This window comes from Lissotriton helveticus, chromosome 3_1, assembly GCF_964261635.1.
Source record: "Lissotriton helveticus chromosome 3_1, aLisHel1.1, whole genome shotgun sequence".
In the NCBI taxonomy this organism is placed as follows: domain Eukaryota; kingdom Metazoa; phylum Chordata; class Amphibia; order Caudata; family Salamandridae; genus Lissotriton; species Lissotriton helveticus.
This window is the reverse complement of record NC_136061.1, coordinates 866,326,809-866,343,510: the sequence shown is the minus strand read 5'-3', so window position 1 is coordinate 866,343,510 and position 16,702 is coordinate 866,326,809. Positions and strand designations below refer to the sequence as shown.

The 16,702-nt window shown below is 45.6% G+C and overlaps 1 protein-coding gene across 1 annotated transcript in view; it reads left to right on the top strand.

The window, feature by feature from the left end:
- GRIK3 (glutamate ionotropic receptor kainate type subunit 3) overlaps positions 1-16,702 on the top strand; it is a 1,130,254-nt gene that overhangs the window by 1,031,026 nt on the left and 82,526 nt on the right. Inside the window, exon 13 of the mRNA XM_078681209.1 lies at positions 2,691-2,908. Within this exon, the coding sequence (XP_078537335.1) occupies positions 2,691-2,908 (218 nt within the window). The remainder of the gene's footprint in view (positions 1-2,690; positions 2,909-16,702) is intronic.

Here is a 16,702-nt window from a genome sequence, read left to right as displayed (position 1 = left end):
CCTAACCTTTTTTAACAATCACCACCACCACTTTTGCACATCTACACACTTCCTACTAGGCCATCATACCCACATGCACCAACTGGCAGGGACAAAAGATCTCCGATAAAGAGCCCCATCTGGGTGCCCGTCAGACATTGCGCCGCCAGTTTGACGAGGAGCAAAACCCAGATGATAAAGCATGACACCTAGCTTGCTGGGTGTGTGAGGGTTTTAGCCCCAAAAGGGAGGATTCCCCACCCCCTTTCTTGTTTTTCTTATGTTTATACCTGGCTGCTTCAGCTTCACTCCTTGAGTACATCTTATTTAGGGAACTGCGTACCTCTCTTTGTTGGCAGAGATCCCTGACTTGCAAGTGTGTCAAATCCAGTTCCGGGGCCCTTGGAAGTGTAACCTGATGATCTAGAAAGAAAATCCACATATCAACTTTCTGCTCCTGTTTTCTCAATGCATTGCTGCAAAAATGTGATGCATTGTCACTGCCTGCACTGAATTGCACTGAATCGTCGCAACGTGAGTCTCAAGCACTGTGTCACATTTGTCTGTGGCAGCCGCCCCGCCACCAATGCAGCACCTGCTTGCGGCTGAAGAATCGAGGTAGCACCTGCCTCGCAGCTGCAAAATTGACACAGCATGTCTGGGTCATCGAAACATCATACCTCAATGTTGACTCTTCATTGGCACCGCACCCACAGTAAGGAACCAAGGCTTTGTGTCCAGAAACCAATGTATCACCTCCCCTGCCAGTAAGGAACCAATGCAGCATCTCCCCTGCCAGTAACGAAGTGACTCTCCTAACCTGCCCATCATTAAGGAACGACGTATCACACATCCACTGCGAGTAAGAAATCAACACATTACCTCCCCTGTGTAGTAAGGAACCGATGCATCGCTTTGTTTTTCCGGCACCCCACCTCCCCGTGCCTTTCACCGTCTTTGATTTTTGATGCATCAAAGGTATTTTGTGCCTAAATGAATGCATCCATTGATTTCTTTGGACCAAACTTGCTTGATCTTTTAAAAATGCTATGTTGACTTGTGTATCTTGGATTCTTGTCATTTCGGTCTTGTTTTATTCGGATAATTTTTGGCTATGTTTCCAAACTGATGTGGACTCCTTTTGTAGTGTTTTCACTGTGTTTGGTTGTGTGTGTGTGTTTGTGTGTGTGTGTACAAATACTTTACACATTGCCTCTGAGGTAAGCCTGACTGCTCATACCAAGCTACCAAGGGGTTGAGCAGGGTTATATTAGCTGTGCAACTCCCTTACCCGGACCAGAGTGAGGGTCCCTAATTGGACAGAGTGAAAAACCATTGCCAACTAGAGACCCTCTTTCTAGCAGAAATGATAAAAGATTGTAGACAAGAAAGCCATGAACATACTCTAGAGTGAGTAGGGTTAGTGATGAGCAACATTCTATGACATGGATGTGGCAAATTTCGTTTAATAAAATCTTGTTACTTTGGGTGTAGATTTTCTTTATTCAACCCACTGGGGTGATGTTTTTTAGACAACATTTAGGACATACTATTTTCGTTACGCAATCTTTTGGCAGAAATATTCTAGTACTGCATCGCGAGTTCTCTAAATATTATTAGAACATGTCATTAATGGATTTCAGAATGCTCAAACTGAAAGTAATTACTGGCGATAAAGTTATGCCTTAAGCAACTGTAAATCTTGTGATGTAATAAGGTTTTTCTAGCCATTCAAAATGTGACTTTCAAAGTGTTTCTACTGCTGCATCGTGCCTCTCAAAGAACTCATTATAATGTCATGCAGCCAAGTCCGCCAATTAACATTGCCTAGAAAGCACATTAGGTGAAAATACGAAGTTCATGTAAGATTCTTTTAATTGTAACCATCACAGGAAGTTTTCTGAAACCCAGCTGCCCCCAGGTAGCATGCTCTAAGATCATTAATGAACATTTGAGGTGCCATTACCAATGCGGTTAATACCCTTCACTATTATTTGACGTCAACTTCACCCCCAGACACCCATCTGAGGTGCACACAATTACCTTAGAATAATATTCTGTAGCTCATTCATTATTTTACCATTGATATGTTTAGTGAAGAGGGAATTGTTGCCTAGGTTATCACATTATAAATATGTTGTTAATGTCTTTAAGTGGCCATTTTCAGGGGCTGTGTGCTTCCACATATTCTGTGTAGATTTGACTTCACACTGTAGAATGCTTTTTACACAGGAAAGTCAAGGGCACAAACTGATTGCAAGTTTGTGTGTGTAGCATTTCTTCCAGTGTTTGTTTCTCGGAGAAGGATAGTTAAGTTAATCCATGGGTTCAAATTCAATCACCACTGCTTAGCCACATTTTGTGATTCTGTGCAAATCATGTTATCTCCATATGCAGGTGTTTCCGTATCTACCACAATCTGAGAGGACTGAGAAGCAAGCTAACAACCAGTGCTAAACTGTATATTAAATACTGGATATTTAAATGTTGCTCAACAGCCGCCGAAAACTGGTTTGTTTTCATAGCTATTTAAGTCTTGGCAGCTGCCCTGGACACAAGGCATCTACTATAAAAAGGCAGGCTTCAGAAGGCTCAGCCTTTTACATGTGGAAAGGCTTTGTAACTGGTGATAGAAAGACTTCTGTATGAAATCTCCCCCTGTGGCTGTCCCAGATCTTTCCATTTCACTGAAATATGTGTTTGTGTTGCAGGATCTGAGCTGATGCCCAAAGCTCTCTCGACGAGGATCATCGGTGGCATCTGGTGGTTTTTTACTCTCATCATTATTTCTTCCTACACTGCCAACCTGGCCGCCTTCCTGACGGTGGAGCGCATGGAATCCCCCATCGAGTCAGCCGATGATCTAGCCAAGCAAACAAAAATTGAATATGGAGCGGTGCTGGATGGTGCAACTATGACTTTCTTCAAGGTGAGCACTTGTCTGTGTGGCATCTTCTTGGCTGTTGGGTGCAGTGAAAATTGTATTTTACTCCCAGAAGACCAGCATATGCACAGAATCTTTTCTTACGTGGGGTGAAGCGAGCGAATTTAGACATGAATGTCTTGTTTATAGCTTTCAAATTATAAATTGATCATGTTTAGGAACTGTGCCTCACCCCTTTTTTTTTTGGTTCAATATCTTTATTATTTTAAAAAGTAAGAATTCATGCAGTTATAATAAAACTCGCCCTTTTAAAACCAATTAGTTGCAAATACTTTCTACACAGAAAATTCAAGAGGCCCAGTGGTGGCTGTTGACATTTGAAAGTGGTGGGGTGTAATCTTTCTGTCGTAGTGCACTGTGGCGGGCGAGCCCGAACATCATAAGTGTACATCATAAGTGAACGTCAATCAGTGTATTGACAGAAAATCAGCCATTGCTTTAGTGTTAGACAACTATATGAGGGTGTCTGGAAGAGAGTGACAAGTGCGCAATCCATCATGAAGACATGGAGCCTATCGCACATAGGAGGCTCTTAAAGAGTCTTGGTACCCAAAAATAATTGCCAGTGGGCCAGAGGTGCCCACTGGCAACCATCTCCAAATATGCCCAGTTCTGACAAGGGTGATGCAGGGAGTCCACAGTAACAGGATACAGGTCAGGGCAAGGTTTGCAGACATGCAGCAAGTGAGGTGCAGGATGTGCGTATATATAATATCACAATTATAGTCCATCTGTCCTTTTTAAAATATATGCAATCAACTGCTCCTACATCTTCCTCCACCCAACTCTCTCCCTACACATTCAGTCCAGACCAGTGCAGTGTGGGCAGTCCTAAGTGAAAAAGAGCACATGAAGTAGCATTCGTTCCTACAGTGGAAGGAAATTAAAAGTTTAGACACGCATCAGGGAGTGTATCAGATGTATCCCTCCCCACAATCCTTGTTCTGTTGCTTAAGATTCCGTTACTGTCACTGTCTCGGTTTTCCCTATTTCTCCCCTAAGTAAGTTTCCCCCCTGCACCTCCCGTCCCTACACCTTCTGCACACGAATGTTCTCATATGACTTCTAATCAAAGAATGCAATACCGCCGAGTGCAGCAAACATATCAATAAATAAATTTGCTAGCCTCTTTTATGATCCGCTAGTTTAGCTACGAATAACTCAGGATACTTGTGATCTCGGTTGTGCTAAAGGTCACTACAAAATAATCAAGCAGGAAGACTCGTATGCTCATTACTTCTCTGGACTTACAGGATTTCAATATGGAAGTAATATTTATTTGAAGAATTCTGCTAGGTTTTATCTCTATCTGCATTACTTAACTCTTTAAAAGCTATATGATATGATATGATATGATATGGTTTTTATAAAGCGCGACTTACACTCCAAAGGAGCATCTTGGCGCTAGTGGTAAAAGTGTGACAGAGGAGGGGAGAAGGGAAATGTACGGGCGGCTAGTGAAGGGAGGGAGGAGAGGGGGCTGAACTAAATAATGTTAAGTTAAATAAGTGTTAGGACGAAGGTGTCAGATGCATTAAAAATCCAGGTTTTGAGAGCCTTACGAAACAGGTTTTCTGAAGGGATCAGGCGCATCTGGGTGGGGAGCTTGTTCCAGGCTCTGGCTCCCAAAAAACCTAAAGATTTTCCACCTTTGGTTGAGAGTCTGAATCTGGGGACCACCAGTAGGTTCAGGTTGGAGGACCTGAGCGATCGAGAGGGGGTGTATCTTCCAAACCTTTGGGACAGATAGGTGGGACCTGACTGGTGGTAGGCTCTGAAAGTGATAAGTAAGATTTTAAATAGTACTCTCTTATGAATAGGCAGCCAGTGTAGGGTTCTGAGTGCTGCTGAGGCAGAAGACTTCCTGGGCAGCCTCAGTACTAGACGGGCTGCGGTATTCTGCACCATCTGCAGTTTGTGCAGGACACTTTTGTTGGAACCAGCGTAGATGCTATTGCAGTAATCCAAACGGGATGTGATGAGGGCCACTGCTATTGTCTTCCTGGCCGTCAGGGGGAGGAGGTCAAAAAACCTTCTCAGGCCCTTGATGATGTTAAAGCAGGACCCTGCCACGGTACCTGCTTGTTGCTTGAAGGAGAGAGCTTCGTCAAACCTAATCCCGAGGTTGCGGGCTGATTTAATTGTATTTGGCGGGACCTCAGCATCTTGGGGCCACCACTGTTTCGGGCAAAAGAGGTTATCCTGACCAAAGGGGAGGATTTCCGTTTTCCCCGAGTTACACTTGAGGTGGTGGGTTCTCATCCATTCAAAAGTTGCGGTGAGACAGTCTCTCAGATTTTCTTCAGCTGTAGTAGTGTTGTCTTGAACAAGGATGAGCTGAGTGTCATCAGCGTACGATATAGTGCTGATGTTGAAGGAGGTGATAAGCTCTATCAGGGGTGTCATATACAGATTGAAAAGAATTGGGCTTAGGCTAGAGCCCTGTGGCACCCCTGTATTGAGTGCTTTCTCGTCTGACCGATAGTTCCCCAGTATGGTGACTTGCTTCCTATGGCTGAGGAAGTTTGTCAGCCAGTTTAGGGCAGTCCCTGTTAGTCCCGAGTCTGCCAGGCGGCCAATTAATACGGGATGTGAGACCGTATCAAAGGCCGCCGACAGGTCGAGCAGGATCAGGACGGCTTTTTTACCTTGGTCCATTGCTGTCTTGAGGGTCTCCACCGTATGTAGGAGGGCTGACTCCGTGGAATGTTTTGCTCTGAAACCTGCCTGGCTCGGGTGTAGTAGGTTGTTTTCCTCCAGAAATGTGGTCAGCTGCTTGTTTACCGCTGCCTCAGTGAGTTTGAACAGTAGTGGAAGCAGTGATATAGGGCGGAGGTTGGAAAGTATGGTAGGGTCAGCTAGGGTTTTTTTTTTAAGGGGTTTCACGGCAGCGAGTTTCCATTCAGATGGAATGGCAGCAGTGGCAAGGGAAGAGTTAATGATGTTATTTATAGTAGGGTTAACTGTGTCCACTATGGTTTGGAGAAGCAGAGGGGGACACGGATCAAAAGGGGAGCCTGACTTGATGGAGAGGATAGCTTGGCGAGTTTCGTCAAGACTGACCGGGACAAATTTACTTAGCTGCGGGTTTTTTTTGGTAGGTGGTAGATTTTCCTGGAAAAGGGATTCAGGGGGGTCTGGAAAGTCTTTAATGAGGTTTTGGATTTTTTGTTCGAAGTAGTCTGCTATCGAATTGCACAGGGTAGGTGAAGGTGGGATATCTTGTCTGAGGATTGTGGGGTTCATGAAGTCATCAACTATTTTGAAAAGTTGCTTTTGATTGTTATTGGACATAGTGATGGCATCAAGGAAATGATCTTTTTTGGCGGTTTTTATCATTGCGTGATAGTGTTTCCTAGCAGTTTTGTAGTCTAGGAGTTCAGTATCACTATAGGTACGGCGCCATTTCTTTTCAAGGGTTCTAACCTCTGAGCGCTTGTCTTTAAGGTGGGGGGAGAACCATGGGGCACGTTTTTTGTTTTGCTTTTTCCTCGCTTTTTGCGGGTTGGGGGGTCCGCCGAGATCAGTGATCCATTTACAGAAATTGCTGTAGTCTATTTCAGTACAGCCAGTGGGGAGGGGTTTCGAGTTCTCAGCGGCGAGGTGCAGATTGGGGGAGTTTATTAGTTTCTTCCAATCTGTCTGTGCCTGGGTGTCGACTTTTGGATTGGGAGTGTTGCCCTTTTTTTTAGAGCGAGGTTGAACGGGATCAGCCAATGGTCTGTCCACGTTTGAGTCAGGGGAGTTGCTACAGTTAGGGTAGAGAGATTGGTGCTAATGCAGTCCAGAATGTGACCTGCTTTGTGTGTGGGCTTTTTGGTCAGTATTTCCAGCCCCAGGATATCGGTTAGTTCATTGAGCCATATTGTGTTATGTGAAATGCTTTTGGAAAAGGCAAGATGGAAGTGTGTGACCCAACAAATAAAATATGATGTACTGTGCACAACGATGCTCCTCTGATTCATGTTGGGGTGTTATTTGTGAGGTCATACCCTTAGTTTAGTGGTCCCGGGGTCACCTTTCGCGTGCCCGTTTATGTTTATAATGAACTGATCACCATCGTAACAAAGAAGGGAAGGCCGCGCTCTAATGCCCAGATTATATGCGTTTGTGTCCACAAACCTGGATTCCACCCCCAGCTGTTTCCTTAACTGAATTGTGTGATACTGGGCATGCTTATCTACCTCATTGTGTGTTGTCTCCTTTATGTCCTTCAGAACACAGTGCGTGCTGTGCTAGAAGTTTGGCTTTGTTGTCCATTTTCTTGGGGTGCATGGGAAGCACACGCTCTCCGCACCCTCCCTCTGCATTGGGAGCTCCAGAGCACGGAGAACGAATCTCGTGCGACTGTGAGAATTGCCAAGAGGACAGCCTCTGGGCGCTTTGTTGACTGCACCCCAAGCGGGTAAGAATGGGGCAGGTCTTAACACGGTGCTTCTTACTGCGGACTCCACTCCACCGTACATTTGTTATCATTAATGGCAGCCCGAGCCCCAATTCAGCTCTCTGTAACTCAGTGCTTTAAATGGGAAAAAATAAGTGCAGGTACTCGTTAAAAGGAGCTAGAGGTGTGACAAGTGGGCGGGGCTAGGGGCGGGGCTAAGGCAACGGCATGATGATACATAATCTGAAATATATAACAGTAAATACAAGCATAAATCATCCAATCACTTCAAAAGTGCAAAAGTATTTCCGTATACATACATATATATTCATAAATGATAATGAAAGTTAACAAGAAATACTGCATATTTTGAACTCTGCACTAATTTGTGTTACAATGCCATTTTTAAGCCCCGATTTCAGAACTGAACAACTGAACAAATATCTGGCAGTTTCAACTGGAAAAAAAAGTGCCGATCCTAACTTCAGCTGTCACCTCACCTTTTTACATCCCTCCCTCCCCTTCCTTCTATGTTCATTATCTCGTCCCCCCACACCCCCGACTCCCCGGCCAGATCCATTGCCAGTTATCACTGGAGGTCATTTCTGGAGGGCTGCAGCGTTCCGTGCTACGCACTGCTCTTTGGGCAGGGCTACTTTCAAACCCACGGATATCTCGCTGTTATGTACATGCAGCGATTAGTTGATGGGTACACAAAGGAAAGCAGCTCCTGCGCTGTTAAAAAACAAACATGAAAAGAAAAGGCCGATGATTGTGTTGAACTGCCACTCGCTTAAGTGTGGCCAGTGCAGCACCAGCCAGGCTATTCCATGCACCTGAAGGAGAGGGAGCTGGGTAGGGGGGCGAGGCTAAAGCATTTGTAGCTGAACGGTCATTACACGCTTAATCAATAGAGCAAGGTCTGGCTAGACCCTGCTCTGTTAATCACAGCTTGTGACGCAAACCCCCCCCAAACCCCTGCAGTGAGAGGAATTACAAAGGGACGCCTCTGGACTTTACCAGCGTCTCTTCAAAAGTCGACTTCATGGCTTACAAGAGCCGGAAGCAGAGCGGCATCCGTCATGCATTGTAGGGAATATAGAACCTGAGCCTGCCGTGCCACCAATCAGGGTACCGGTACTCTCCTCCTTGCGTGTGCCTCGAGGGCGAGGAATAATTCTCGCCCAACTTTGCACTTGCGCAGGAAGACTCTTGGAGACGAGCACACAAAAAAAGATTTTCATTTTATATAGTTTTAATTTTAGAAGTGCCTCCTGCTTGGTGCTCCCCGTGAAGCACCAAGCAGTGAGCAACTGCACTTCTAAAACTGCTCCATGGTGCACTGTTCATTCTTTCCCTTTAGTTTTCCCCCTGATGCTGGTAGGTAGGGCAATGCCCCCTACACCCCTTAATACCAGCTGCCTCTGAAGTGGACAACATAAAGTTAGACGGTGCAGAATGACCTCAGTCTGTATTCTCTACCATCGGCTTTGAGATTTGCAGGTTTCTTAGCTCTGTGAGCCAGGTGTTTTTAGACTGACATTTTAGAGATGAGGATGCTATGGTTTCTAGTCAATGCAGGTATCCACTAAATCTGTTGAACTCGTCTCCAAATGGTTTGAACTCGTCATTCTAGCAAGTGCTTGCTTCCTCATCATTGGCTGCAATGAGTTATCTTCCCCAGGGCTAGAACTATACATTTTTAATAGGGTTGAGTGAATTTGAAAAATTCTGCAGGAGAAATTAGGCATAGTTGACAAACCTTTCAGCATCGAGATATTGCTGTTTTTTACCTTCACATACCCTTGCCACACAAAAAAATCTTCTAGGAGAAGATTTTGCATATTAAAGGTCTTTTCCATGGAAGACGTTTCACAGGAGAGAAGGATTTTAGGGTTTTTGTCTTGCAAAACCTACTTTTACAGGCTATTTCACCTTTTTTTTAATAATACTTTGGCATCCAACTAACTAAAGTTTCCGGAGTCTGAAATTTTAAAGATATGCCTCGCAATAATTCCAAAAGGTCTGCTTATCACATTTGTCAAATCATGTAGGAACACCTCCACGCAGTTATAAGGAGGTTCTCTTGTTCAGCAGCCATAGACACATTCAACAGCAACAAACCTGCCTTCCAACCATCACCAACCATCCGAGAATAACTCTGTATGCTCCATATTGAAACTCCTACATGCCAATGCCCAGTGGCGGTGCGTTCATTGGGGTGCTGGGGCGTTGCCCCACTAATGCCACATGGCCCCAACATCGTCGTTTACAACTTGCTTGCTGGAACTTCCTAATGAAATCGTTCTTAACGCATGAATTCCTGCTGGCGGCGGCGGCTCACCGGGCCACGCCTGAGTCAATCAGGACACTAAGGGGGTGGGGCTGCAGCAGCATCAGTGTTTGACTGACAGTCAGAGTCAGTAAAGCGCAGCAGCATAGTGCGCATGTTTGGGCTTGGGCTGGTCATTTTTCTGACCAGCCCGAACATGCGCCCTAGCCTGCACATTAGGAGACCGAGGGCTACTTCATGCTGCAGCCTCCAGTCTCATAATGGGCAAGTGTGTGTCCCTGCTCAAGGCAATCCAGGCGCTGCTGGAGCAGCATCTGGATTGGCTGAGGCACGTGTTCACTGCGCAGACTGGCTCAGTCCGAGGCTGGCATAATCAGCATTGGGTGTGCTGCGTGTGGGTGGCACTTGTAAACGTATGACCAATCACTGTGCAGTGATTGGCCATTTCATTGTGACGTTGTCACACTCGCAGCAGAACGCGCGGCACACAACACATAGACCTTGTGTTCAGTGCGACCTGTGACCTTGCGATTTTGGCTCTGCCTGCTTTCTTACAATAAGGTCAGTACTGAATAAGGTATTTTATTGGTACAGTGCAATGCTTCTCTTGCGTGCATGTGCATATGCGTGCGACTGCGTTTGAGTGCACGTGTCTGTCTGTCAGTTGCTTGCATACCCATATGCTTTCTTACATGCTCCTCCGGGCCCTTCTTCTCCAATCCCCCTATTTCAGTCCCTCATATCTAATGTTCCGATGTCGCCGTTGGTTGGCCCCTCCCGTACGAGCCGCCGTCATCCACTGAGCTTCACAGTAGTTAGTATTATAGGCTGATGTCTCCCTGGGGATGGCCGCAATGCATAGCTCACTACGACTAGGCCCTGTACAGGGAGGGGTGCAGGCACACAAAAATAACTCTTCATTATATATACATTCCAGATTCTAGAGTAATTTCAAAGTTCAATCTGGAACTGTGTGCCAGATACTTTGTCAGTCACTGGATCACAGTACTACCAACTTTTATGAAGGGCACTGAGCTTGCGCGAATCAGTATGCCTGTACCTTCACCAACGTGGATCATGGAAGCTTACTTTTAGAAGATGGCGCCCAAAGGTTCTGTCATCTGAACAATTTTTCTCCTTCTATTGCTTAACAAAGAGCAATAATTGAAAAACTTGCAGTACAGTGAGGAATGTACTCCTATATTCCTTACTTATTCTCCTTCACCATGCTTGCACCTGATCAGACTATGCATTTAAGTGGGAAGGCCAGGCTGATTGCATCGTAGTGCACTTCTATTTGTGAGAAAGTCAGGAATACCCAGAAGCACTGTCCTCGTGTGTACACTTAGGTCTGCTCGTTTACCATTCTGCCAGTGAACGCGGTGTCCTAATTACAGCCCCCTCTCTGCACCTTCAGTATGAATTCTGGACTGGGGAGTAATTAGTTTGCATTTCTTCCCGCGCTCCCTGGATGGAGCCAAAGGATGATAAATGCCTGGCTCATGGCGGGAGACTTGCCTGTGTGCTGCGTGTGCGTGTGTGTTATGTGTGTTGTATGTGCCTCTGTGTGTGCGTGTGTGCATTTGTTGTGTGTCTGCACTTGTGTGTTGTGTTTGTTTGTGAATGTGTCCTGAATGGTGGTACCTCTTGACTCTCCCAGGCAGGCACTGCACGTGCAAACAGGGCAGCACTGCCATTGCTCTTTAGTCTCACAGACTGCTGCGCCACTATTATTGGTTCCCAGTGCGGCTGGTTATGCAGTGTTTGGAGTGGTAACCGAACCCAGGCTCTATTTGCACTATAGTGCAGTGGGTTCATTGTGCGGTAGAGTAGGGTCTACCTATGCTGTAGTACCGGGGCCCGGTGACTAACAGTTGCAAGGGTAATGAGTTTGTTTACCCTGCAAGTACACAGTTGTTAGTTGTGCTGTAGTCCGGAGGCTCGTGTCAAGTTGTACTGTAGAGGGGGCCTTTGAATATAGCTGACGAAGGCCTCCTGTAGTGCAGCCTTTCAGGGTTAGTTCTTTAGGGAATGGAGTCTAGATATTGTGTAGTGCGACTGTGCGAGTGCTGTAGAAGACCGCCTGGAACCTAGCTGTCTAGTATGGGGGTTGAGTGTTTAGTTGTTCTGCGGACGGTATGAGGTGCAGGGGTCTCGTTGAGCTGCATGAATGAGTGTGTCAGTGCATGTCCTTTGCTCTGTTGTGCTTTAGCATGCCGTTCTGCTGTTTTCTTTGCTGTCCTGTGTATGTATGTTGTGCACAGTGCTGCACGGTGCTGTACTCTATTAAGCGCTGCTGTTTTGCATTGCATTGCACTGTGTACAGTGCTATAGTTTAATGTGCTGTGTATTGCTGTGTTATGTTCTGTTCTGCTTTGGTGTTTAATGCTTTAATCGAGTGCCAAGGTGTTTTCCCGTATTGAATTGGATGTCCGGATTTGTGCTTTTGTCGTGTGCTATGTTGCACTGTTTTCCCGACTGTATTGTACGGTAACGTTGTGCACTGTGCTTTTTATACCAGTCTTATGTTTGCTGCACAGTTCTGAGGCTTACTGGACTGTGTTGTGCTTTGCTACACTATACTTTGTGGTGTTTTACTATACTGGGCACTATTGATGTGTACAGCAATGGCCAGCAGTCTGTGCTTTGCTGTACAGTGTTACACCAATCAGCGGCAGCTCTGCCACGGTTGAGCTCACAGACTGCTGCGCCAGTGCTTGCAAACTGGATCCAAGCATACTTTGCTGTCACTGTAATTAATTAGTTTAGCATGAAGCACTGACTATGCAGTGCTAAACCTTACAGACACTGTTATATAGCAAAAGGGCTCAGTCTTCTTGTAGTAGTAAGGGGGGGAAGGTCAACATTTTTGTTTTCACAGTGCGCTTTGGGAGCAAACGTTTCAAACTATGAAAAATAAATAAACGAAAATAAAGCAAGTCAGAGTGTTCACAAAGTGGCTAGATTGATGTTATTCACACCCAAACATATTAGCACTACTTTGCATAGCTTGTCAGTGAAGCAGTACTTTTGTTTTCTTGTCTTTTTTTAAACAGCATTGTTTTCCCGGGTGGGGAAGTGCACCAATCCTGGGGTACTGCAATAACTGATGGATGGGTGGATTGGTAACCATGTTCTTCCTGCTTACATTTCACATGCTTTACTTTGCTTTTTCCAGAATGCTAGTACTTTTTATTTAGGCAGCATATTGTTCTCTTGTCTAGTGTGTAATTTGAATGGAGTTGCAAGTATATTATGGTTCTAAAAGCACTGCTACCACTGGCCTCTGACAATTTTCAGAAACACATATGTCATGATAAGGCTGATGTTTAATGTTTTTACTAGAGAGAGATCAGAGTTGTGTCTAGTGGAAGTTTTGACTCATGGAAAGGTAGCAGAGAAGGTTAATGTGCCTGCTGCAAAGAACCTGATGCAGATCACAAAATGCACATGATGTAAATAGGTCAGTGAGTCTCTAAGCCTGTTAAGAAGCGCTGTGGTTATATGGAATAAGCAGCTACCTATGTTGTATGACATCTCTTTATTAATGCAATAGCTGCACTTTTACAATAGATTTATTAACCTTCCTTCTTTCTCAAATTTGCTTGAAAATGCACCATGTGTCCACTTTTTTTTAAATGTTTGCGGGAAAGAATCTCCCTGAACCCACACTTAGGTTGTTCGGGCTCGCTCGCTACGTTGGCTTGCTACGGTGTAGTATGGAAATCATTTTACGCCTCACCACTTTCAAATGTCACCAGCCGCCATGGCCAATACAAACAATCATTGAACATGTAATGAATTGCAGCACATAACTACGCTTGGCAAGATAAGAGCCAATTTGTGGCTTGCTATTGCCAAATTGACAGTAATGCCATGGTAGGGCCCTAGTATGTATTGGCATGACAGGACACTGCAGCTAGAGGATTAAATATAAATAGTGCAGCACGGACACGGGTGCTATGGGGTGTTAGGAGCCCGCTGCACCCAAATCATGGCTCTCTCTTACTGCCTTCATACCAATTATGTAGAACGAGCGGGGTCCTAAATACTTAGTAAAGTATCAAAATCATGCCCTACACCTAGCTCCCTAGTAGCAAAAGAAGGATGGTTTGTGACTGGATGCAAAGCCGATTTAGAACTATTTAATCCAGGAGTGGGTCTGCACATTGAATGATGAGGCAAGGGCATATGCCAATGGAGGCATCAGAACTGCCAACTGGACTTATCCATACCACGTTTTTCGTCCTTGATGGAAATTTCTGTTTTTTGGGGAATAAGGTGAGGGATGGAGAAATAAGTCAGTCTCAGTTTTTTTGGAACGAGTTGTGGCATGTAGTAATATGTCTATCCCCCTTCAGTGATAAATAAAGGTTCAGAGTCGCATAGAGAAAGAAAATGTATCTGCACAGGAACCTTGGATGCACATTTTAAAATGTGCAGGAGTACTAATTTGTCTATTCAATGACATCACAAGAAGAGACATCACATGACCTTTGACACAATTTTCACAGTATTTTCCAAAGACAGGTGGGATGTTACAGGAAACTACAACAGCAAGTAAAAAACGCCCTAAACAGACATGAAAAGGGCCACTTTAATGTGTAAACCCTACATTCTCACTCCTCATATGGTTGTGTCTTTATTGAATGTGGAAAACATTGATCATTCCCACTGGAAACTGACTTCAGTGGCCACTGTGGCCGCAGGCTATAATAAACATTTATGCCCCTGACAATCGGTTCAGTAATCACCCCATTCAAAATAACCCACTGTTGGCTCCAGAAGGCAGTGAGCAGCCATTGGTCACAGGCAGCAACTAATATAAATTGCCACAGAGAGTATGAGCAATATTGGTCACATATGGATGTATGACATTACAACGCATGCATTTACATCGCATGCCTTTACAACGTAAGTATTACAACACAGTCCATTATAACGCATAGTGCTTTGGGGTGCTGGATAGTGAATAGTTTAATTTACTATTCCAACTCCAGTCCCCGTGGACACTAGGGAAGGTTATTGGATAGTAAATTAACCTATTCGCTATCCTAGAGCGCCCCCCTGAGCAATGCGTTGTAATAGTTTGCGTTGTAAAAGTTGTGTTGTAAAGGTAGTGCGTTGTAAAAGTTTTGTTGTAAAGGCTGTTCACCGTCACATATATAATGCCTCATCAGGCTCCTCCCCAAGGGACCAGGAAGTCCAGTCTTGAGGTCCTCCAGAGGCCCCTTCTGGTGTCTGCTGAGGAGACTTATGCAGCAGTGGCCACACACAGATGTTGTACTCCCACTTCATCATCTCATATGGCTTTCCATCCAGCTCAGCGTCAACCCAACATGGTCTATAAAACCTGTCACATCTATCTTTAGCCAATTGCTCTAGGTTGAGGCTACATTCACGAACCTCTGGTACACTTGATGCTGGGGGAATGGCTCACTAGGAAAATAAGGAAAGAGATAATGTTTGCCACCTCCAAGCAACAGCAAATACAAAACATTGTTTGTGGCATGAAACGTGGTGTGCTTTAATTTCATGTACCATTTTTCCTGGTAAACCATGCTTTGTGTGAAAAAATCATGCAAGACTAGGGAAGGAAACTGGTTCAAGAAGAAAAGATCTCAGAAAAATATTTTCTGTGCATATCATTCTGCCACAGGTGAAACAATGTGTGAATTTTAGATTTTTCCCATGGCTATTAACAATAGACTCCTTGAAAGGCACAGCGGCAGACAGTCTTAAAGGAAGACATAACAGAGAGACCTAGGCAGAAAAAGAGAGACATCCAGAGATAGAGACCAAAAGAGAACACAAATAGAGACGCTGACCAAGAGATAGTAGAGAGGGAAAGATTGGATTGAGGTGAGGTCCACAGGAAGGGAGACACATTGCCAGAGTGACAAAGAGGAAGAAAGAAAGAGATGGAAGAGACAGTCTCCCACAGCACCCTAATACGCAGACTTCATGACGCAGGGATCCAGGACAAGGCCCTCGACTTGATCAGCTCCTTCCTCTCCGAGCAGAATGCAGCGGGTCAGACTCCCCCTTTCCTCTCGGACCCTACACCAACCACCTGTGGAGTCCCTCAGGGGTCCTCCCTCAGCACGGTGCTCATCAATGTCTACATGGCGCCGCTCGCCCCCCTCAGCAAAACCTGCGGACTCAACATTGTGTCATACGCAGACGACACCCAAATTATCCTCTCCCTATCCAACGAACCCAACACTGCCAGACACAACTTTCAAGAAGGCATGGAAGCCGTCACCAAATGGATGAAAAACAGCTGCCTACAATAAAACACCAAAAAGACGGAAGTACTCATCATGGGCCCAAACCCTGGAATGACACCTGGTGGCACGCCGCCCTTGGAAACCCGCCCACCCCCACGGACCACGCTCGCATCCTGGGAATCATTCTGGACTCCGAGCTCAAAATGGACTGCCAGATCATCTCAGTCTCGTCCTCCTGCTTTCACATCCTCCCCCTCTTACGTAAGAACTTCAAATGGATCCCCCTTGAACACAGAAAGACCGTCACTCACGGCCTGGTCACCAGCAGACTCGACTACGGCAATGCACTCTACGCCGTAATAAACAAAAACCTCAACCACAAGATGCAGAACATCCAGAACGTCGCCGCAAGACTGGTCCTCAACCTGCCAAAACACTGCCACATCTCCCAGCACCTGCACACACTCCACTGGCTCCCCATCGAGGCAAGAGTCACCTTCAAGATGCTCACCCACGCACACAAGCCCTCCACGACACTGGACCAGCATACCTGAACAGCCGACTCAAATTCCACGCACCCCAAAGGACCCTATGATCAGCCTAGCTCTCCTACGCCATGATTCCCACACACCAGAAAAACTAGATCGGGGGGCCGCTCCTTCTCCTTCCTCACGGCCAAGGCCTGGAACCCCCTTCCACTGAACCTCAGACATGCAACATTGCTTCCCATCTTCATAAGAGACCTCAAGACCTGGCTCTTCGACAGACCCCCTCCTAGATAGACTGGAACCTGCGCCCCCCTATCCCCAGCGCCTTGAGACCCTTACGGGTGAGTAGTCGCGCTTAAAAAACGCTTGGTGATTGAAGAAAAG